The sequence below is a fragment of the Podarcis erhardii genome (genome assembly GCF_964252035.2).
Source record: "Podarcis erhardii genome assembly, chromosome: Z".
NCBI classification, from domain to species: Eukaryota; Metazoa; Chordata; class Lepidosauria; order Squamata; family Lacertidae; genus Podarcis; species Podarcis erhardii.
In genome coordinates, this window is record NC_138504.1 from 4,197,111 (window position 1) to 4,221,974 (window position 24,864).

Here is a 24,864-nt window from a genome sequence, read left to right on the forward strand (position 1 = left end):
TGCGTCTGTTTCCATTTTCATCAGGGTTCTCCCGACTTCCTGATTTCTCTGCTTCCCTTCTCTGCAACCTGCACTTGCTTCTTTCCCTTTGCCTGTTTCCTTGCAGAAGGCAGCTCTTGTCTGGGGTGAGGGGAAACCTGCCTTGCTGCTCATTGCATGATGCTGAGATGCTTCGGGGTGATTGTAGGTGAGGTTTGGCATTGCCGGTCTAAGCAGACTGGTTGTCTCGCTGGCATCTCCCTGCCCAACCCATCCAAACTCTGCACCACCCCGTGTCTTCCCAGATCAATGAATTTCCCCTCCCCCTTATCGCCAGGGCTGCCAAAGGCAGGTGTGTTTACTTTCTGTTGTAATTGTTCTTGAAGTTGTCACACTGACCTGGTTCCACTGCTTCCCTGGTATTGAGAGGGATGGTTGCGCCCATCTCAGAGCCAGGTGCCTCCCAGAGAGGAGGGGTTGAGCTGGCAGATAATGAGGGCCCATGGCAGGGCCTAGAACATGGTCCACTACCATCGTCATCAGTGATAATATTCATGTTTATTTGTCTATTTACTGATTTTTTTTTATTACAGCATTTCTATCCGTCTTTCTGCCAGGGAGTTTAAGGTGGCATAAATGGTTCTCCCACCCACCCCATTTCCATTTTACCCTCACAACAACCCTGTGAAGTAGGTTAGGCTGAGATATAACAGCTGGCCCAAGGCCAGCTAGTGAACTTCATAGTTAAGCGGGGATTTCTCTGCTTTCCCAAGCTTCAGAAAACAGCAAGCGTAATTATCAAGGGGATGGAGCAGCTCTCTTATAAACGAAGGTTGCAGTGTTTGGAACTTTTTACAGTGGTGCCTCGCAAGACAAAATTAATTCGTTCCGCGAGTCTCTTCGTCTTGCGGTTTTTTCGTCTTGCGAAGCACGGCTATTAGCGGCTTAGCGCTATTAGCGGCTTAGCAGCTATTAGCGGCTTAGAAAAAGGAAAAAAAGGGGGGGGGAAACTCGCAAGACGTTTTCGTCTTGCGAAGCAAGCCCATAGGGAAATTCGTCTTGCGAAGCAAGTCAAAAACGGAAAACTCTTTCGTCTAGTGAGTTATTCGTCTTGCGAGGCATTCGTCTTGCGGGGCACCACTGTAGTTTAGAGAATAATGACAGGAGTTGGGGACATCCAATGAAGCTGAATGTTGAAAGATTCAGGGTGGATAAAAGAAAGGATTCTTTGTCTGTTAAAGCCTAGGTGGCTTTAACAGAGAATTAGACACATTCATGGAGGTAGAGCGCTTTCAATGGCTGCTAGCCATGATGGCCAGGCTGTGCCTTCATAGCGGGAGGCAGTAATGCTTCTGATTACCAGCTGCTGGAAACCACAGGAGGAGAAAGCGGCTCTTGTGCTCGAATCCTGTTTGCAGGTTTCCCACAGGCATCTGGTCACCAACTGTGAGAACAGGACGCTGGACTAAATGGGCCATTGGTCTGACCCAGCAGGCTCTTATTAGGTTCTTAGGTTTCTATCCCAGCACTCACCACTATGCTACTCTGGCTATCAATATATGGTGCTTTCCCCAAGTGCACGTCATGTGCATTATCTTGGCATGCCTTACAACTGCAGTACTGCAGGTAGGCCAGTGTTCGTTTTTAAGAGGTTTTAAAATCCCAGTCACTCCCCATCTATGAAATTCCAACTCAAGAAGACATAAGTTGGATAAAGTTCACGCAGAGTGAAAATACCTATCCTATCAGAAGCCTTTTTTTCTTTTTAGTGACTCCTTTGAACAGTTCCTACAAACTAAAGAAACTAAGCACCAAGTTTCCATTTTCTGGACTGGTGAGCCACTGTCTGATATAGACTGATGGATGCTTTCCTGCCCAAGCTCCAAAATATATAACTTAATAAGCTTTAAGATGTGTCACTTGATCTGCTTTGCATGTCCTGGCTGGCATCTCTGTAAAGCACAAAGTCTCACAGGAACACATCTCACACTGCCAGATTCAGAGATCTTAAAAAAAAATAAAAAAAATAAAAAATCCTGGCATAGCAAAGCTTTTATCTAAAATATAAGGCGGAAGAACATAATGTTTGCATCTGAGATTTGGACTTACTAAGGATGCAGGCCAAAAACCTCATTTAACGAGTGACGGGGGAGGTGAGCAAGTGAGGCATCTAATCATAAGCCTGCATGTTTATCAAAGCTTCTATATATTTCAATCAAGGCTTGTATTTAAAAATGAGCTTAAAAAAAAAAAAGGATTTTCAAATGTTTCATGCCAGGCAAAAGACCAGCTGCCTAAAAGAACCTTGGCAAGATGTTTTTCCTCCTAAGACAAGAAGGGCCCCATTGATTTATAGTAGAAAAACAATTCTCAAAGTCATAAAAAAGGGAGAATTACATATGCTGCCCCAAGGCTGAGAAAACACCATTAGGAATGGGGAAAGATAATACTAAAGTGCCTCCCAGTAAAATGAGCCAGATCTTCTTTCTAAGGTTAAAAGGCCAGGAGCAATGGGGAGAAACATTTAGCTGGAAAGAGAACATTTTTGGGGAAGTCTCTTCTAAAGCTGTTTCTTAAACTGAGAGAGTTAAAAAAGGTTAAAATGTGTTAAATGTTGGAAAGGCAACTGGCTTGGCAGAAGAAGCAGCTTCTTCCTATTTTATTTTGAGGCTGGAGAGGAGGGGGAAAGGGGGAGGTGCAAACTAAAGAGGCTTCTTTTAAAAGCTGTGTTTTATTGAGTTCCTTCCTTTTCACTTTGAGAAGCTTTATTCTTTTAAGAGGCTACCTATGATAAATGTATGAAATATATTAGCTTAAATATATTGGCTTAAATGTAATTATGCAAAGGATTTAAGGAATGCTAGATTCTTATTTCATATGGTTGTAAGAGTTGTATTTATCCTGAAATTAAGTCAGCCACCAGCCCCCCCCTTGCCAGACAGAAGACGCCATCCGGGCAGTCTTGATATATAGTTGTCAGGCATTTTGTTTAGAAACATTAAATGAAGGAAATCTTTCAATGTTGATGTGAAACTCAAGATCCTTGACATCTGTTGAACATAAAATGTAAGATTAAACCATTTGTTTTAGAAGGCAATAGGGCAAGAAGGGCAAGAGGTGAGCTGGTAATTAAGATTCCATGTAAGATATATTATTACTTATTTGTCATTTATATATAGCTCTTTGTCTCCCATATAAGGGCAAGGAAGTGGGTGTATCTTTTGTGGGTGTATCTTTTGTGATTGGCTCTAGCAAACAGCCAATAGGAATTTCAACCAGGCTGATTGGACAGAGGCAGCCACAGGAGGAGCAAAGGGGGCTGGATTAAGGGAATATAAGTGCTGGCCAGAATGGCAGGAGGCCAGGCCAGAGCTTGGTAACCATGTACCACTGTGCCTCTTATTTATTTGTCTGACAAATAAATTACTATTTTAATTTCTCTATTGCTGCGTTGAATATTTCATTCCAGCTAAGCGTTAACCACAAGCAGGGTGCTACATTTTATGGTGCCCTGTGACTCGGATAAGTGGTCTGCTGGAACGCAGCCCCTTCGCCCTACTGGGCAGGGTACAAGAGAGAGGACAACTGCTTACCCAAAGCGCGCACTGGTAATTTTTTCCAGGGGGAACGCAGAAGACTCGTCTGTCTGATACCCTGCTCACTGGCGGCGACGGACCGGGGGAAACAGGGAACCAACCAAGGGTAAGTGCACAAAGGGATTTTTGGCCCTCCAATTAATTAGGAGGAAGAGAAGTCTTGATCAAACTTCTGCGTCTCAGTAAGGGGAAACTGAGTACGCTAGGTGGTTGGGTACATCAGATGGTGATCTGGTGTAGGGAAAGGAAAAATTGGGAGGTAGAGTGTGGTGAAGTATCCAGCGCATTGTATGTGTGAGAAAGTACAGAGCAATCTGTAGCTGACCCGAGTGTGGAGTGGGCAGTACTTCGATTCCTAGTGAGGCGACTCCATCTAGGCAAGGAAACCCACGAAGCGCGTCTGTGAGTGACTGAGTGGATACTTCACAGGGCCATACAATGGGAGTTGGGGGTTCAAAGGGGGAAAATACACCTCTTGAGTGTATGTTAAATAATTTTAAGAAAGCCTTCTCAGGGGCATATGGAGTCAAAATGACGCCAGAGCGCTTGAGAACGTTATGTGAACTAGAATGGCCAAAACAAATTACTGGATGGCCATCCCAGGGAACCTTTGATATAAATTTAGTAAGCAAACTTTGGACTGATATCGCCAAAGAAACTGGAGGGTGCCCAGAACAATTTCCATATATAGATTCCTGGCTGAGCACATTAAATAAAAATCCTCCATGGATAAGGGAATGCAAAGTCAAACGATGCAAATTATTGGCTGTAAAAGCCGAAGCTAGGAAAGGAATCTTGCCAAATAAACTCAAACCCATTTTTGAGGGGCCAGAGGAAGAGGTGCTTCCACCTCCACCCTATGCTCCACATCGAAGGGAGCTTAATCCAAACACTCCACCAGTTGTAACCCCAAGGCAAGAAACTGGAATGAATAATGGGAGTGGAGTCACAGAGCTTGATTCCTTGATAGATTATGATAAATATCTTCAGGAGGCATTGGAGTTCTATAATAAAGCCCAAGCAGAAGTGGTTATTCCACCTGTGACTCCTAATAGACCTCCATCTACAGTCTCCTTTAGTGGAACAACTGATTGCCCACCCCAAACCCCTGTACATCCAAGTCCCAGAGAAATGTTACAGAAGTTACAGGGAGACCTTGCTCGGTCAGCAAGCAATACAGCCAGGCGTATAAAGCTGCTAAAAGAACGCCTTGCGACAGATACCATCCCCTATGATTTGAGGCCCCTAGAGCAAAGTAAAGAGAAAGATCACGTAGTAGCCCCTCTTAGAAGAGTATTTGATGCACTTGAGGAGCCTGCGCTGGTTAATGGGCAACCCGGACCACGGCCACCTCGAACTTCGACCCTGCAATATATTCCATTCACAACTACAGATCTGATGAATTGGAAAACACACACCCCATCTTTTGCAGAAAAACCTCAGGCTATGATGGACTTGGTGACTTCAATAGTAAATACTCATAGCCCTACTTGGACAGATTGTCGCCAGCTCCTAAATACTCTGTTCACCACTGAGGAAAGGAGAGACATAATTGAAAAGGCACAGATATATTTGCGTGAGCAGGCCAGAGCGGGAAATATTTATAATATTGACCGTCATCTCCAAGATAACTTTCCCTTGGAAGATCCTAATTGGGATCCAAACAATGCAATTCACCTGGCCAGACTTACCACCTACCGCCAGACACTTGTGCAAGGTATCCGCAGGGCATGCCAGAAGCCCACTAATATGTCTAAAGTTTCAGAAGTAGAACAAAAACCAAATGAGAGTCCGGGAGACTTTTTAGAGAGGCTGCAAGAAGCCTATCGTATATGGACTCCTTTTGACCCTGAAGCCCCTGAAAACAGTAGAATGATTACTGCTACATTTGTGGCCCAGTGCGCTTCTGACATTCGTAAGAAAATTCAGAAATCAGAAGGATGGGAAGGGATGCTGATGAGCCAAATTATGGCCATTGCACGCCGAGTTTATCGGAATAGGGATGAGGCTGAGAAGCAAGAGAAGAAGAAGTGGCAGAAGGAAAAGATGGTAATGCTAGCCACAGCAGTGAAGCAAGACCACCGCCCCTTAAATGGAGGGCGAGGGCGAGGAAGGAATCCACCACTGGGAAGGAATCAATGTGCAAATTGCAAGAAGGAGGGTCATTGGAAGCGGGAGTGTCCTGAACCCCTGAGGTTGGAAGAAGTGCGCCCAGGCCCAGGCCCAGGCTCCGGCCCAAGAAACCAGGGACGGGGACGGGGAATGATCCGAGATGGAAGATATCAGAGACCAGGACAGGGACGGAGTAGAGACAATTTCATTGGACTGGCAGAAGAGGATTTTACCCAAGACTAGGAACGACCGGACTCCATAAAGTTAGGCTTCCAGGAGCCCACGGTCACGATTCAATTAGGGAGCCATTTAATAGACTTTATGATTGATACTGGGGCTGAATACTCGGTACTCCCAGAACTATTGCAGAAAAAGGCATCTAAAAGTGTAGTCATTAAAAGTGCCACTGGACAGTCAGCTAAGAGGTCTTTCCTCCAACCTTTGGAATGCCAGATTGGGGGACATCGTTTAACTCATCAGTTTTTGTATATACCTGAGTGTCCAATACCTCTCTTAGGTAGAGATATGCTGTCCAAATTGCAGGCCCAAATCACTTTCACTCCTCGAGGTCCAGAAATGAAACTGCCATCAAAAGCAGCAGGAATAATTACCCTCTCAGTACCTAAGGAACAATCATGGCGCCTAATGTCAGCCTTGCAAGTCCAACCCACATTGGATACAGAATTAAACAAGCTCCTCCGAACTCTACAGGTGCCACCAGGAGTATGGGCCGAAAATAGCCCACCAGGAATGGCTAAGAATATAGCTCCAATTGTAGTAACCCTAAAACCTATGGCTACCCCTGTATCTGTAAAGCAATATCCCTTACCCCGGCGAGCAGCGGAGGGCATCCAGAAACATTTGGACCGCCTATTAAAATATGGTCTGCTTAAGCCTTGCCAATCAGAATGGAACACACCCCTTTTGCCTGTTCGAAAACCTGGGACAGATGAATATAGGCCAGTGCAGGACTTGAGGCTCGTAAACCAGGCTATCGAGACCTTGCACCCAAATGTGCCAAACCCATATACCTTGCTGAGTTTGATCCCACCAGAAGCAACATTTTTTACTGTATTGGACTTGAAAGATGCATTCTTCTGTTGCCGGCTGGCACCACAGAGCCAACCTATATTTGCCTTCCAGTGGGAAGACCCTTTGACAGGAACAAAAGGCCAGCTAACCTGGACAAGATTGCCCCAAGGATTCAAAAATTCCCCAACTTTATTTGGCACTGCCTTGGCGAGGGATCTAACAAGTTACCCCTCAACACCGGGAGAAAAGGTGGTTCTGCAATATGTGGATGATCTTATACTAGCTGCAAAGGATTTTGATACCTGTAAAGAAGGGACAGAGGAACTGCTCCACTTGCTCTGGGAAGCTGGCTACCGAGTTTCCCAGAAAAAGGCACAGTTATGTTTAGAAAAGGTCAAATATTTGGGCTTTGACATCTCACACCAACAACGAGCATTGAGACCAGAGAGGAAAGAAGCTATTTGCCTTATCAAGGAACCTACCACAAGAAAACAACTTAGGGGATTCCTGGGAACAGCAGGGTTTTGTAGACTATGGATACCTGATTTCAGTAGTCTGGCCAAGCCCTTACATGAAAGCACTCGAGGTGCAGAAAAGGACCCATTCGTATGGGGACCTGAGCAGAAACAAGCCTTTTTAGTTATCAAACAGCGACTTATGGAGGCACCAGCCCTTGGATTGCCTAATTCGGAAAAACCCTTTCAGCTGTATGTACATGAACAGAATGGGATTGCAGCGGCAGTCCTGACCCAGAGATTAGGAAGTTGGAACCGTCCAGTAGCTTATTTGTCTAAACAATTGGACTCAGTAGCAAAAGGATGGCCTCCATGCCTAAGGGCAGTAGCGGCCACTGCGAGCCTTGTCAAAGAAGCTGATAAATTTACCTTTGGCCAGACGATGTATGTGAATGTACCTCATGCTGTTCTGACACTCATGGAATATAAGGGTAGTTATTGGCTAACGAACCCAAGGATGGCTAGATACCAAGGCCTATTGTGTGAAAATCCCAGGATTCATCTACGAGTAGTGAATATGCTCAATCCAGCGACTTTGCTGCCCCTACCAGAGGTAGATGATGAGGAATCACATGATTGTCTCCAAGTAATGGATGAAGTTTATTCCAGTAGACCTGATCTGAAAGATGAACCATTAAAAAATCCAGATGTTGTATATTATACGGATGGTAGCAGTTACCTGCATGAAGGTGCCAGACGAGCAGGATATGCTGTGGTCACCAATGAGGAAGTTGTGGAAGCTGAAGCTTTGCCTGCTGGCACCTCAGCACAAAAGGCTGAACTTATAGGTTTAACTAGAGCTCTGCAATTGGCAGCCGGATGTAAGGCAAACATCTATACTGATTCAAAATATGCCTTCTTAACCCTGCATGCACATGGAGCTCTATGGAAAGAAAGAGGTCTAATCGGAGCCCACGGGAAGGCTTTGAAATATGGACCTGAAGTAGAAATCCTGTTAGAAGCAGTATGGGCTCCAGAACAGATTGCTGTAATGCACTGCAAAGGTCATGGACGAGGAAGGGATCCAATAACCAGAGGAAATCATGCTGCTGACAAAGCAGCCCGAGAGGCAGCCCAAAAGCCTGTGGGAGGATTTATAGCAGCCCTCATACCAGAGGTAGTTCCAGAAGAAGTTAAACCTCACTATACCCCAGAAGAGAGGAAGTGGGCTGAACAGGAAGGAGCAGTTGTGAAGGACGGTTGGATGATCCTGCCGGACAATAGGATTTATGTACCTCATCATCTAGCAGGCACAATTGTAAGAAATTATCATGAATCTACTCACCTTGGCGGTACTGCAACTAGAGAGAGTCTCAGTCGGAAGTTGTATATTATTAATCTATCACAATTAGCAACTTGCATTTCACAGAAATGTGTTCTTTGTGCTAAAAACAATCCCAGGCAGGGACCGGTACAACCTCCTGGAATTCAGCATGTGGGATACGTCCCCATGGAAAGCCTAATTGTGGACTTCACAGAGCTGGTCCCTTCTAAGGGATTCAAGTATCTCCTTGTGTTTGTAGATACTCTTACCGGATGGGTTGAAGCTTTTCCCACCCGAACTGAAAAGGCACGAGAGGTAACTAAAAGACTCCTCACTGAATTGATCCCAAGGTTTGGATTACCTAGATGCATTGGAAGTGATAATGGGCCAGCGTTCATTGATCAAGTAGTACAAGATGTATGTCGAGTCCTACAAGTAAAATGGAGACTGCATACAGCATATAGGCCTCAGAGTTCAGGGAAAACTGAAAGAATGAATCGGACTCTGAAAACCCAATTGGCAAAATTAACCCAGGAAACGGGATTGGGATGGGTAGATGTGTTACCCATAACACTGTTTCGTGTTCGGTGTGCACCCACAAAAAGACTTAAGTTGTCACCTTTTGAGCTCCTGTATGGGAGACCGCCCTCCTTTGTTCAGGATATTCCAGCTGACCTTAAACAAATAGGAGATCATGTGACACAGGAACAAGTGCAATCTCTCTCCCGTGTTTTTGTTTCTCTTAACAGGTGGGCCCTCGAGCGTACGCCGTGCAGCATTGCCGAGCCGATTCATCAGTTCCAGGCTGGCGATAGCGTATGGGTGAAAGAGTGGAAACGTGATCCACTTGCACCTAAGTGGCGTGGACCTTACACCGTCTTGCTCTCTACTCCAACAGCGGTGAAGGTAGCTGAGGTGACCCCCTGGATTCATCACTCTCGTTTGAAGAAGTCTGAAGGCAGTTGGACGTGCAAAGGTGACCCCTCTAATCCTTTAAAACTAACTCTCTCCAAAAACCCCTGTATCTAGCCCTACCGGGAACGGGCTAGGTCACGGGCAACATTTGACGACCGGCCTGCTGCAGCCACAACCTGGAAGCTGGCTGACCTGCGCACGCCTGAAGCTTGAGGAGCGTCTGAACCAGCGACTGTGAACGGAAAGATTCTCTAATACAATTGATTGACTGCCCCCCCCCCTTGTGGAACAATTATCAGAGATATTACTCATTGGGGATCCTCGGGATATATGTTTTGGTCTTGGTGGTTCCCCATTTCTGTCACTGGGGGAATTATATTGGGGCTAATAATTATTTGCTATCACAATAAGGTAATCTTTTGTGGAAGGAATGCATATACTAGACATCAACATGATTTTATTAATCCTGATCCCTTGGGAAGGGGAAGGGTCCTTGAATCTGACCAAATTGGCTAAATATGGATTCAGCCATGACCACAATATGTGGGTAGGTTTAGCTGAAATGGTAGCTAATGTTGCAAATAGGACCAATTGCCTTGTTTGCTCTCTTGGGCCAGATGATTCAGAGGGAGGTATGCCCTTATTACCGATACCATTAGATGCTATTGGTATGGTAAGCGAAATGCCACACCAAACTGAAATACAGAATTTCCCCGGATGGAACTCAACTAAACCATTACGAGTTATACCTGTACAAGGGGAATTCTGTGTACATAAATCATCAGATGCAGCTGATTCTCCCATGATAGGCTCTTCTCATTGTCACTATACTTGGGATTATAAGAAGAATAGTCATACCTGGGCACACGGTACTACCTATCGAACTCGGAATGCCTTGCCCTGTGCACCTCCTTTTATTCATGCATGGAAAGTGGTGTGGAACATAACTGTGACAGAAGAAGGCAATCTAACATACTGCACTGTGAACTCTCTACCCCTTTTGGTATTTCGCCTTCTGTATTCCCCGTACCAAAAACCTCAGACCCGATGGTTGTGGTGGATATGTGGAGAATGGGCATACAAGAAACTCCCTTCCAAATGGAGTGGGACTTGTTTCTTGGGTTGGGTATTACCACCAATGTGGATTATGCCCACTAGTTCGGCCAGGCGAACACGAAGGAATGCTGATATTTCTCATATAGCAGGAGGAAGTACCCAAAGTTGGAGCGGTACTGATGATTGGCCGCCAGAGCGCATTATAGCCTATTATGATCCTGCCTCCTGGAATCCTGGTGAGCTCATACAAGGGGCACGGGATCCTATTTATAATCTAAACAGAATAATTCGATTGCAAGCAGTAGTGGAACTTGTAACCAATGCAACGGCCCAGAGTTTGAGACTTATTGCACAACAGTTGGATGAAAGTAGAGCCGCCATTTTGCAGCTGAAAATGGGAATGGATTATGTACTTGCCAGGCAGGGAGGCCTATGTGGAGTCTTGAATTTGACAGGGAATGCCTGTTGCTTTAACATTTCTGATAATGGTGAGGCAATCCGTGTGTTGGCCACAAAGATGGAGAATATAGCACATGTCCCAGTACAAACATGGGAAGGATGGGATATGGGATGGCTCACCAATTGGTTACCTAATGTCACAGGACTCAAAGGGATACTATTGTCTTGCTTGTTTTTCTTGACAGTAGTAGTATTGGTTTTATGTATGATGCCATGTATCATTTCATGTTTTAGAAGTACAATTAGCAAGATGGTTTCAAATGAAACTCTACCTCATATCATGGCCCTATACAGAGCTTTACCTCAGGAATATGATGAAGGTCAAGCTATCAAGGACACTTGGGATGAAGGTCCTTGAGCTTGAAAGGGGGGAATGAGGCATCTAATCATAAGCCTGCATGTTTATCAAAGCTTCTATATATTTCAATCAAGGCTTGTATTTAAAAATGAGCTTAAAAAAAAAAAAGGATTTTCAAATGTTTCATGCCAGGCAAAAGACCAGCTGCCTAAAAGAACCTTGGCAAGATGTTTTTCCTCCTAAGACAAGAAGGGCCCCATTGATTTATAGTAGAAAAACAATTCTCAAAGTCATAAAAAAGGGAGAATTACATATGCTGCCCCAAGGCTGAGAAAACACCATTAGGAATGGGGAAAGATAATACTAAAGTGCCTCCCAGTAAAATGAGCCAGATCTTCTTTCTAAGGTTAAAAGGCCAGGAGCAATGGGGAGAAACATTTAGCTGGAAAGAGAACATTTTTGGGGAAGTCTCTTCTAAAGCTGTTTCTTAAACTGAGAGAGTTAAAAAAGGTTAAAATGTGTTAAATGTTGGAAAGGCAACTGGCTTGGCAGAAGAAGCAGCTTCTTCCTATTTTATTTTGAGGCTGGAGAGGAGGGGGAAAGGGGGAGGTGCAAACTAAAGAGGCTTCTTTTAAAAGCTGTGTTTTATTGAGTTCCTTCCTTTTCACTTTGAGAAGCTTTATTCTTTTAAGAGGCTACCTATGATAAATGTATGAAATATATTAGCTTAAATATATTGGCTTAAATGTAATTATGCAAAGGATTTAAGGAATGCTAGATTCTTATTTCATATGGTTGTAAGAGTTGTATTTATCCTGAAATTAAGTCAGCCACCAGCCCCCCCCTTGCCAGACAGAAGACGCCATCCGGGCAGTCTTGATATATAGTTGTCAGGCATTTTGTTTAGAAACATTAAATGAAGGAAATCTTTCAATGTTGATGTGAAACTCAAGATCCTTGACATCTGTTGAACATAAAATGTAAGATTAAACCATTTGTTTTAGAAGGCAATAGGGCAAGAAGGGCAAGAGGTGAGCTGGTAATTAAGATTCCATGTAAGATATATTATTACTTATTTGTCATTTATATATAGCTCTTTGTCTCCCATATAAGGGCAAGGAAGTGGGTGTATCTTTTGTGGGTGTATCTTTTGTGATTGGCTCTAGCAAACAGCCAATAGGAATTTCAACCAGGCTGATTGGACAGAGGCAGCCACAGGAGGAGCAAAGGGGGCTGGATTAAGGGAATATAAGTGCTGGCCAGAATGGCAGGAGGCCAGGCCAGAGCTTGGTAACCATGTACCACTGTGCCTCTTATTTATTTGTCTGACAAATAAATTACTATTTTAATTTCTCTATTGCTGCGTTGAATATTTCATTCCAGCTAAGCGTTAACCACAAGCAGGGTGCTACACAAGGAGGTACTGGGCTGGTTCCAAGGTGAAGTTAAGGATGCTAATTGTACCTTCAGACACCTGAGTGAAGCCAGTCAAGTGCTTAAATTGCATTAGCCTTGTGGAAAACTAAAGCTGTTTAAACAAAAACAAAACAAAAAAATCCTTCCAGTAGCACCTTAGAGACCAACTAAGTTTGTTATTGGTATGAGCTTTCTGAAGAAGTGTGCATGCATACGAAAGCTCATACCAGTGACAAACTTAGTTGGTCTCTAAGGTGCAACTGGAAGGAAATTTTTTTAATTTTGTTTCGAATACGGCAGAGCAGCACAGCTACCTACCTGTAACTAAAGCTGTTTGTTCGGTAAAAATGGTCCAGGGGAATAATGATCAGAACAGTGTGTTAGGGAGAGACCCCTCCATGTGCAAAACTTAGAGGCAAGGTAATAAGATATGTAGGAACCCACCAGGAGCTGCTTTTGTGGGGGCTCTGAGCTGTGGTTGTGTCAGACCCCTCCAGCCCTCGGTGCTTTCCTTTTGAGTCCCCATGGATTCACTTTTGTTGGCGCGAACCATGCGTCGCATTGCGAACCATGCAAACACATTGCAAACTCTGCCTAGTGCAAAACTTTGGATAGTGGCTTAAACTCAGCTGGCAGGTTACAGATAGGTAGCCGTGTTGGTCTGCCATAGTCACGAAAGCTCATACCAAGAACTGACTTAGTTGGTCTTTAAGGTGCTACTGGAAGGAATTTGTTTTGTTTCAGCTGGCAGGATTAGCCCTGAAACTTACAGAGTTATGCTGAAGGCATATGAGCATGTACAGAATACATCTCTCTTGCCCCTGGGTCATTCGTTCATTGATTGATTGACTCCAGTTAATTGCTTGTTGCTTTTCAGGTCAAGTCTCTCTCAAAGCATTTTACAGAGAGGAATAGGAAGGCTTTTTGACCCCACAGCTCTGGAATTTGCTTCTAGCTGACCTGCGTAAAGTTGCCACATTTCAGGATTTTAGAATGGCCTTGAATAGCCACTTGTTCTCACAAGTGTTATTCCCTTTGCTTTACTGTACTCCTTTTGCTTGACGGATTTGCTAAAAGTGTCTTTTGTTTCCATGCTAGATATGTACGTGCTGTTCCTGGTTATATCAGTGTTGTGGTTGTTTTGAAAGTTTTGTATTGCATTTTCTTTTATCACTGTTTAAAAGTTGCATTTTTATTTGTGTGCAGGTTGCCTTGAAAGTGTTCTGATCAACAGTGATCTATACATATTTTTAAATAAAAGCAATAGACTCTCAGGCGGAATAAGAAGCAGTGCCCTGGGGTTGTATCCAGTGCAAGTTCTACTCAGAATACAGTGGTACCTTGGGTTAAGAACTTAATTCATTCTGGAGCTCCGTTCTTAACCTGAAACTGTTCTTAACCTGAAGCACCACTTTAGCTAATGGGGCCTCCCGCCGCTGCCAAGCAATTTCTGTTCTCATCCTGAAGCAAAGTTCTTAACCCGAGGTACTATTTCTGGGTTAAAGGAGTCTGTAACCTGAAGCGTCTGTAACCTGAAGTGTATGTAACCCGAGGTACCACTGTAAACTTGTTTAAATTAATGGACATGACTAACTTACATGCATTACAATAGTAATAACAGCTTATTATTTATATGCCGCCCATTTGACTGGGTTGCCCCAGCTACCCTGGGTAGCTCCCCCCAAAAAATGATAAAAACACAATACAACATCAAACACTAAAAACTTGTTTTAAATGGGTCTATTCTGAGCACCGTTGGAAACTACCCCTGGTTTGCTCATAAAACTAAGGCCTGGCTTCTTTAAGAAACTAGATGGTCAAACAAACCATGGCTTGTTTCCCTAGAGTTTGTTTTGTTTTCCGGCCAACTCTTGCCTTGTGAACTTTGTAGCTTGGTGAGCATCTGGGGTGGTGCACCAAACAAACCATGGTTAAAGGAAGGGTGCTGGGTTCTCCTGTAACACTAAGTCATAGTTAAAGCAGAACAATGTTCATAAGCAAACAAGAAGCCACAGCTTCAGGTCACATCTGTTGGCAGTAAACAAACCATGGTTAGGCCACTGAGCAGTGTCCACACATAGTACAAAATCATGGTTTAATGAGCCATAACTTACTGTTATGTGTGAGCTGAGACCACTGAGCCATGAGAGATGCTGAATTAGACTACTGAAATTGCTTAAGGAAAGTCAGCAGGGAAAGTTTTTAGGCCTTCGTGACTGCCATAAGAACGTAACAAGGGCCCTGTTGCATCACAGCCAAAGAGGACTTCACAGTGGCCAATCAAATGTCCTAATGGGAGGTGTGAAAGCAGGACCTCTGTGCAACAGCACCTCTCCCCACTTGTGATTCCCAGCTGGGGATGGGGCTTGTTTCTTGTCTGTGCTCAGCTAACGCTTGTGGTTTTTTTGTCATGCAGTTTGCATTAGAGCAGGGGTCAGCAAACTTACCAAGCCTCGGGCCGGTGCCTCCAGCACCAATCACGCAGTGGGCCAGAGGGTGGGGGAGCGCATGCCCATATGCATGTGCACACGCTATTTCTGGCACACTTCCGGGTCGGAGGAGCACAAGCTATTTCCGCAGCACAGCAGGCAGTAAGAGCGGGCGGCGGCAGCAAGCGGTGAGGGTCGCTGTGGGCCGGATAAATGAGTCCTGCAGGCCTTATTTGGCCCGCGGGCCTTAGTTTGGGGACCCCTGCATTAGAGGTACCTCTCAGCCCATCACAAAAAACATTGTTAGCAATCTCAGTTCTGTTGAGCTCCGATCTGCCAAGCTTGAAAATGTCTTCATTGATCTCTGCTCTGCTGCCCCATACCTGCCTATGAAAAACGAAGTGCCACTGAATTCTGTGCAACTTACTTCTGAGAAAGTGGCATATTTGTTAAACAGATAGATTGGTTTAAGAACTATTCAAAGCCTTAAGCATGCAGCCAGATAATGATGGAGAGGGAAAGGTGGAGATTTTTTTTAATGAAAGGTATTTGAGTGGGGTGTTAATACTACTGTTCCTCATGCTTTCATTGAGGAACTGAGAATCTTTTTTAAAAGAATCTTACAGGGTAATTCTAAACCTTTCTACTCAGAAGTGAGTTCTGTGAAAAGTGGCATATTTGTTAAACAAATAGACATTGGTTTAACGACAGAGCTCTTCAAAGGCTTTAACATGCAGCCAGGTAACAATGGGGAGCAAGGAACACAGAGAATTCTGATGCACCTTTAAGCAAATCGGTTTGGACGGGAACCAGAAAAGCAGTTACAAGAAGTGCAGCAGCTTATTTTCAATCTCTTTCCTAATAATCCCAAACATGCTATTTCTTTTAAGCAAGTGCCACACACTGGGCCAACATATTTACTATGTTGTCCACTGTGACTTTAAGGTCACCCCAGATCCTGCTTATTCACCACCAGTTCAGATACCGTTTGTGTCGTGCCCAAGACTGGGGGGCTGACTTGTGTCGCATGTGCATGATGTCATGCACACATGACATTGGGAGGAGGCCCAGTGCAGAGCCCAGTGTGGCAGGGCTTCCTCTCTTGTGCTCAGGAGGAGTCAGCCACTGAACCGCACTGCATTTGCCGTCCTCTGCCCCCTCAACATTGAGGAGGGCTGGCCCCCTGCCAGCAGATATTGAGGGGTCAAAGACCCCTCCACCCCAGGAGTTGGTGCACCTGATTAGAGTACAGTGGTACCTCCGGTTGCAAACAGGATCCGTTCTGGAGGTCCGGCTGCATCCCGAGGAATTTGCAACCAGAGGACTGCTTCTGCGCATGCATGTGGCACCATTTACTGCTTCTATGCATGTGTGTGGCGTGTAGAGCACTTCTGCTCATGCGCACGGGGCGAAACCCGGAAAAATACTTCCGGGTTTGCCGTGTTCGCACCCTGAAGTTTACGTATCCAGAGGGATATGTAAGCGGAGGTATGCCTGTATGTTCAAACTTGGGGGGGTTGTGTTGCCCCATTGTGACCATTTTACCCTTGTTTACATGGAACTGCATTTACCATGTTGCTGCCAACACAGTTTGGAGAGGTCATTTTGGAGCTCCTTACAATCCCTTTGTTAAAACAAGAAACAAAACAAAAAACCCCACCTCTTTGAACAATTTGGTATCATAAGCACATATGCCGCCTCATAGCTCACCCCCAACCCTGGATCATTTAGGAAGAAGTTAAAAAGCACAGGTCCCAATATTGATCCTTAGGGGACTTGGCATTTTACATTCCCCCATTAGGAGAAATGACCATTTATTCCTGCTCTGTGCTTCATTTTGCTTAAGTAGTTACTGATCCATAAGAGGACTTCTCCTCTTGTCCCATGACTGCTAAGCTTACTCAGGAGTCTTAGGTGAGGTAGTGTATCAAAAGCTTTTTGAAAGTCTGAGGACACAGTGTTGACTGGATCACCTCTATGTGCTTATTGAAGCTATCAAAGAACTCTAAAAGGTTAGTGAGAGTGGTCTGCTTCAGTGCAGTGGATCTTCTATGTTTTTTATGATTCTATCGTTAATAATGCATACCTCCGGTTTCCCAGAGCAGATGCTAAATTGGCCACTTCTCTCAGGTGCGGAAGCTGATCTTAAAGACAAGATACAAAGTTTTGTTAGAAGCGCAGCAAATTCACATCTGAATTCTTAAATAACTCTTGCGTGAATGCCATCTGGACCCAGTGATTTGTCAATTTAAAATTTGTCAATAAGGGTGCATTTTACACTGTGGAGACAGATGCAAAGAGTTCATTCAGCTTCTCTAAAATCTCCTTTTCCTCCTTGAGCACTCTTTTCACTCTGGTGTCACCCGAAGGTCCAACCACCTCTCTAACTCGTCTCCTGCTACTAACGTGTCTAAATAATTTTTATGATGTGAGTCTTTATTTTTAGCCATATGCTCCTTGAAATCTTTCTTTGCACTCCTTATTGTCTCTCTCCATTTCTTTTTGCCAAATTCCACATTCCTTTTGTTCCCTCTTGGGCAAGATGTCCCTTCTCTGAAGGAAGTCTTCTTACCTCTAATAGCTTCCTTGACTCTGTTCTAGCAGAGATTCTGATATAGTGGTTTCAAGCAGGACCAGAGCACAGCAGCACTCTCCTCACTTGGGATCCTAGCAGCTGGTATTCAGAGGCATACCACCTATGATGGTAGAGGGAGAACATATAGTTGTTGTGGCAAACAGCCACTGGTAGCTTTATTCTCCATGGACTTATCTGATCTTGTTTTAAAGCCATCCGATTTGGTGGCCATCGCTACCTCTTGTTTGCGGACCGTACCTCCAGGTGCGCCTGGTGCATCAAAACCTTTCATGTTCATTCTGGGGGTGGGTGAGGATAATTTGTTCCAAACCTTCCTCTGCAATCAGTTTAAAATCCATTGGTTTTAAGTACAGCAGCCTGGCTCTCTCCTGGTTCAAGTGGAGCCCATCTTATTTTGCACAGGTCCATTTCATCTGAACACATTGCCCAGTAACCTAACAAATCCTAACCTCTCCCTCAGATGCCACCACCTCATCCATGCTTTGAGACTGCATCTCTGTGCCTGTCTAGCTGGTTCTGCACATGAACACCAGAAGCACTCTGAGAAAGCTACCCTGAAGGTTCTGGCTACCAACCTCCTACCTAGCAGCCTGCTCTAGCGGCCAAAATCGTGAAAACCTTTTGGTGAAAATGTATTTCCAGGGTTTGATGGCTCATAACACCTGATTGGCTCTCTAAACACTCCTACTCATTGGCTACATTCAAATGAAGGAAAGCTGCTGCATATCAACCTAAGCAAGTTGTGCCTCCCTTTTCTGGTTATTTGGCTATAACTTTTGATAGGATACAGATAATTGAACAAACCTTGCTGCATTACATTCTTCATTAAATATCTTTCCATTGATATATAATTTTATGGTATTACTCCAAAAAAGTGGTGTTGGTGAGCCATCAAACCTCAGAAATACACTTTCCCCAAAAGGTTTCCACAATTTTGGCCACTAGTGTATACTTTGCTTCCTGGACAGCACAACTAGCATTTCCCCAACGCCCTAACATGGACCATGACCACACACTACTCCTGAGCACTATCCACCAGGCTGTTTAGATCGCCTAGGACATCTACAACTAGGGCAGGCCTGTTACGTTGCAATCTGCACACCCATCACAAACACAGGCTGTCTGTGTCCCTAATGGTGGGCTCCTTCCATTACTAGGAAAACTCCAGCCTCTGGAGGATAACCCTTGGCATGAGATGCTAACGACTTGCTCCCCTTCCCCGAAGAATGAGTTCCTTATGCTAAGGAATAATAACTTCTTCACCTGAGTTGATGCTCTCCTTCACCAAGACACTTGTTTTCCATGGCAGCAAGGAAGTTGTCATACTGTGGAAGCCGGACACAAGCCATCACAACCCTAGAGGCCTCACCCAACAGCCTCTGTGCCTCTCTCAGCTTCTCCAGGTCGTTCACCCTTTGTGGCCTCAGGAGGAGCAATCTCATTCCCTGAAGACCAGAAGCTCATTTCACTGAGCACACACAACTTCTGTTCAGCAGACAGGTCACTGTACATGTGACATTCTGTGCAAAATAGCTCCCACGCCCCTATTGACTTTCCACCTGCATATATGTTTCTGTAGCTTATTGGGTTGATTTACCTGCAAGCCTGGGATTTGTTAGGACACTTTGAGGAGGAACTGCCTTCACATCTTTGCCCTGCTTTGCACATAATCAGCTGCTTAACTCACTTGTTACCTTGATGCTTTGTCGCTATACCCTTAATCTTTTGCTTATATGCTTCTGTTTTCACCTTTAAAATGTGATCTTTTTGACCCAAAAAAACCTGAAGCCTTAACACTGAGCTTCATCTACGCCTCTCTTCTACTTTTTTTATTCTAATCCGTCTCTCCCACTAGCTAGGGCCAGACTGTGGAATGATCTATTAGTGGACTATTTACAAAACGCTTTCAAAACAGCCTCACACTGCACTTTGTAGTCCTGGCAATCGGGCTTGAAAGCACAGCAACACCTGGACCTCTGGTTTTCTTGGAAATTCAAGGAGCAGTCCTGGAAGGGAGAAGCAGCTTCCCCTGCACTTCTGTGACCTCCCATAACCCTTCAGCTGATATGTGGGTGGGAGTGCACCATAGACCAGCAAAGGAACAACCAGGAGCTCATTTTAACCTCCTGATTGTTCCCTTGAAGCCCCAAAGGAATGCTCCCTACCCCTGGCTCAGCACCTCCTCTCACAGCTACATTGCTCAGATGAAGGATCCAAGCCTGGGGCAACAGTTATATAGGTCCGACCAACCCCATAAATAGGCTTCTCAAGGCACCTGGGCAGGTTGGGCTGGCAAAGCAGTAGTGTGGTCTCCGGCCATTGCAGGGGTTGTTCTGCTTGACCAGGCCAACCTGTTTGGACTACACCTCTGCTGCTCTGAGCAGAATTGCCCTGCCCTTTCCACTCAGTAGGTGGAGGGAGCTGGGGGCATACTCCTTGGGGGGCATGCAGAGTTTGTTTCTCTGAAAGGTTGCTCACCACCCAACCTGGATCCTATAAATTATCGTTGTTTATTTATCTTGTTCTGTTTCGTTTATCTCAAAGCAGACATTGGCTGGCCACCTTTCATGTATGATCTAGCTGAGATCCCTGCATTGCAGGGGATTGGAGCAAAGGGCCCTCGGGGGTCCCTTCCAACTCTTATGATTCTATAAAGCGATTAACAATTTTAAAAAATTATAAAAGCAACAATAAAAACATCAACAATGAAAACACAAGCCATTTAAAGTCCAATGCGGTTGCAGACTAGAATACGGGCCTCCACTTAAAAGGCTTGTTGAAAAAAGGAAAGTCTTCAGTAAGGTGCAAAAAAGACAGTAGAGGGGGTCTGGTGCCTGTCTGATATGAAGCAGCCGGGAGATCCAAATGTTAGGTGCCACCAGGCTAAAGTCCCAATTCTTTCATTGTAGCGCATGGACCTCCTGATAGGTTGGCATCGCTGCAATGTATAATGATTGGGGATATAATCAGCAAGAGTGCATCTTAGGCTGCATTCACATGGCAGCTTACCCTGTTTTACTTATTTTCCCCTAACAGTTAATATCTGCATTGTATTTGAGCTGCCACACGACTTCAAAGCGAGTTCTATAAATATGCTGGAATATAGCACATGTTTAGTGCCTGATGTCACCCCCAATGAGGCCGTGGCTATTGAACTCCTGTGTGTCCTCCTCTTCTTCCTCCTCGCAGAACCATCAGCACCGGAGGAGCTGCAGCACCTGCCAAAAGGGAGAGGTCATCGTGGGCACACCGAGGACTCTGAAGACAAACCCGCTGGCTGCCACCTGCCTTGTTCCGCCTTGCTTCTGGACGACGCACCCCCCACCCCCTCTCAGAAAACCTTCCCTCTCTGCCATGGGGGTTCTGTGAGCCCCAAGAATCTGCTTGAGGCCTGGCTTCCGGTGCTACCCTCCCCAGACCATGTGGTGGTCACTCCTCCGAGGCCCACCGCTCCTTTCCCCCTTTCTGCAAGTGACCGAAGTTGCCACCGGCTGGGAGGCCCGCCTGGCGCTGTGGATCCTCAGCTTCGCCTCAGCCGTGGTACAGATGGAGAGCCAGGCGTACTCTCCCACCGTCAACACGCACTATGGGAAGCTGCGGGGCGTGCGGGTGCCCCTGCCTAGCGAGATCCTGGGGCCCGTGGACCAGTACCTGGGGGTCCCCTACGCAGCGCCCCCCATTGGGGAGAAGCGGTTCATGCCCCCCGAGCCACCCCCCTCCTGGTCGGGGATCCGCAACGCCACACACTTCTCCCCGGTGTGCCCGCAGAACATCCACACAGCCGTCCCCGAGATCATGCTGCCCATCTGGTTCACCTCGAACCTGGACATTGTGGCCACTTACATCCAGGACCCCAATGAGGACTGCCTGTACCTCAACATCTACATCCCCACTGAGGATGGTGAGTCCCCAGCGGGGTTGCCTCCAGGAGACGCGGCGGCTCTCTGTTTCTCGGTGGTTGGTCTCATGCGGTTGCAGCATGCCAGCGTTGACCCCCTTCCCTTCCTGCTCCTCCCTCCCTGGCCGCCCAATGCATGTCTGTCTGTTTGTGGAGATGCTTCTCTCTGCCCACGCTGCTTGCATTGTGCCCTCCTCCTGGCTGACATTTTTTCTCCCTGTTCCCTCTCTCTCTCTCTCTCTCTCTCTGCCGTGTACACTCCTTTCTCTCTGTCTCATATGTGCTGTGCCTCTGCCCATCATGCCCCTCTCCTGCCATGGCATCCTCATCCTCATCACGGCCTCCTCTCTTGTGTTGCAATAACAACAACAAAACAAAAACAAAGAAAACTCTCTGGCTGACTGCAGATCTTCATGGCGAGTGGCTGGTTCCCGGGCACCCAGGTTCGGCCAAGTTCGGCCCCGAGTTTGGTTTGGGGTTGTCCTTCCCTCCTTCCTGTTCTCTTTCTCTTTCTCTCTCCCCCCTCCCCACACCTTTTCTGAGGTTTCATGTGCTGTTATTCTACAGAGGGCAGGGAGTAGGGACTGTCTCTCTTTTTCTCCCTCTCTTCCCTTTCCTACTTTCTCTCTCTCTCTTTCTCTTTCTTGCTGGGACAGCATTGCTTCTGAAACTCCCCAGAAACCAAGGCTGAGTTACAGGACTTCCCGCTCTCTCTGGTGCCACTGTTAGTGACAAGGGCTTGCATGGGGGGGGGGAGCGCAAGGGGGCCTGGCCCTTTGTGGTGAGGCTGGGTGCCCTTCTCCTTTAACCCTTCCTTTCCAGGGGGTTCTCCTTCTTCCAACCGTAAGTAGCACAGCATGGAAAGGACCTTTTTTCAGCCTCACCACAAGGGGAGGGGAAGCCCAGCCATAGAGACATTGGGGAAGGCAGGGCGGGGGGGGGGGGCTTTTGTCTGTACAGAGCAGCACTGGGGAGGGCTGGTGACCCCTCCCCCCCCATGGGTGAGGTGGCAGCTTCCTGCTTAGCGTGCCCTCCCCTCTTCCCCACCCAGCTCACTTTTTCTTGGCTCCAGAGTTTTTCTCCCAGAGCAGCAGCAACCCCCACCCTGAGTTTCCCCCTCTCATTCCTCCTGCGGTCAGTCCCAAGGGTGGGGGGAGGGAAAGGCTGCGGGTGGAGGGGGGACAGGGTGTGGGTGGTGGGGGACCGGTGGGGTTACAATGAGGCTGGATTGCATGCCTGCGCCGTCCGCTGGAGCCTCCTGTTATTTTGTAGTCTTTTATTCATTTTACAGTAAAACGGATTTCCAAGGAATGCGCCCGAAAACCCAACAAGAAAATATGTAGGAAAGGAGGTAGGTAGCGAGCCGGGGGGGCGGGGCTGGCAAGAGGGGCGCAGAGAGAGGCAAGAGAGAGGGAGCGAGCGCGAGGGGGCGCCTGGCCTGCCCCATCCACAGCAGCGTTCCCCCCCTCCTCATTCTCTGGGAGGGAGGGGGAGGGCCCTCCTCTGGAGCTCACAGGGGAGAGGATCTGTCTGTCTTTCTGTCCGTCCATCTTCTGTTGGGAGGGAGGCGGCTCCCCCTTGGAACACCCCACTCTCTCCCTTTGCTGTTCCCACTCTGATCAGGGCTGGTCTTCCTAGTGATGCAAAGCTGCCCTGTAGGTGTGGGCTGCCTGTCATCTGGGGAGGGGCCTTCAGATATGGGGGTTCCCTTTGCCCTCCCCACTGGCAGAGCTGTGAGAAACACCCAACAGCATCCGTCTCTGGAAAAACCGTTCTGCTTCTTCTCCAGCAGCAGACCAGGGATGTCATGCATGGGGGTGGGTGGGCAGCATAGCAGCAAAGCGGAGAGGGCCATACAAAATGGAGTCTGTCCCCCTCCACTGGCATTCCCCCCCCAGGCCCCGAGCTTTGTATGTTGGGTGTGCGGCTAGGGGGACGTGACTGGCTCTGGTTGCCATAGGAACTGCCTTGTTCCCTGTGCCATCTCTGTCCTGGCATTGCATCCTGTGTAGAGCTGCTGCCCCCCCCCCCCAGTTTCTTTGGTGGGCTGTGCTGCCAAACACACCTGGGCACCCAGCTGCAACCCCCTCCCTGCCTTTCCTCTCTTTCACGCGCTCCCCCAAGAGACCCTCCTCTCAACACGCCTCGCTTTGGGGGTGGGTGGGTTTCCTCCTTATCTCCCCTCCTTCCTGCCGTGGCAGAGATGGGTAAGGCAGCATGTGCATCTCCTCTGAGAGGGGGTCCTGACCTGAGCCATGGTGAGCTTGGCCTTCTCTTCCTCAGCTGGTACTTTACAAGGCAAGCTGCCTTTGCTCTCATTCCTCACCCTGCCCTGGTCCTCTTCGGACTCTTCACTTTGCTTCGCCAGCTTCTGCCTGCCCCGGCTATTGAGACAGCATCTCTCTGGGCACCAGGGCTGCTTCTCAAGGGACCAGCACTGGCACATTGTCATGGCCACTCCAAAGCTCTGGCTCACCTCCTGAAGCTCCTTGGCTGGGCCTGTTAACTCCAGGTGTGCAGAAGTGGGCAAGGAAAGGCTGGCTGGCAGGGAAGGGAGATCCAGCTCTGCCTGGAGGGGCTCCCAGCACGGGCCCTCAGAGTGATCTCTGGTCTTCCAAGCACTTGCCAAATTGGCATAGATCCACAAAGCCCCAGAATGGCCTGCACACCCTGTTCCCTTCTTCCTTGGCAAGCATTTGGCTCAGCTTTAGCAATGGAACGGCAGCTTCCAGATGGATAATGCGACAGTAAAAATATTGTCAAGATATATTTCCATTATTCCACAACTGAGTCCCCAGGGTGTCAATGTGGAAGCCCCACAGCTAATGAAGTTCCCTGGAAATGTCCTCTGCTCATATCCTTCTATGCATGGCAAGAGACCTAAAGCACTTGGGGTGGTGGAAGAGGGGAAAACCACTTGGAAGGTTGTCAAAGTCCCCCAAACTGCATGTAAGTGCACTTCGTTTTTGTTGCAGCGCAATGAACTTGCATGGTGCATCACGAAGGATAGGAGAACAGGTCACTTTCCCCAAGGAGGATGTGGTTGTAATGTTCAGCAAAGGAGGAGCATGAGTTAAAGTGGGGAAATGAACGTAACATTATATCAGGGTTACATTTGAAGCACTGTGATATCACTTTAAACAATTATGGCTTCCCACAAAGAATCCTGAGAACTCTAGTTTTCTAAGGGTGCCGAGAGTTGTTGAGAGACCCCTTGCAGAGCTACAGTTCCCAGTGCCTTTAACAAACCACAGTTCCTGGGATTCTTTGGGGGAAGCCAGGGCTGTTAAAGTTGTTTA

The 24,864-nt window shown here is 46.8% G+C and overlaps 1 protein-coding gene across 6 annotated transcripts in view; it reads left to right on the forward strand.

Annotated features, from left to right (window-relative positions):
• NLGN3 (neuroligin 3) overlaps window positions 1-24,864 on the forward strand; it is a 78,535-nt gene that overhangs the window by 26,954 nt on the left and 26,717 nt on the right. For 4 of the 6 annotated variants that reach the window (XM_081848286.1, XM_081848289.1, XM_081848287.1 and 1 more), the window contains exon 2: window positions 20,857-21,568. In XM_081848286.1, the coding sequence (XP_081704412.1) occupies window positions 21,088-21,568 (481 nt within the window). In that variant the 5' untranslated portion in view covers window positions 20,857-21,087. Of the gene's footprint in view, window positions 1-20,856; window positions 21,569-22,856; window positions 22,917-24,864 lie in introns of all 6 variants that reach the window. The other 2 variants (XM_081848285.1, XM_081848288.1) reach the window with 1 other exon arrangement.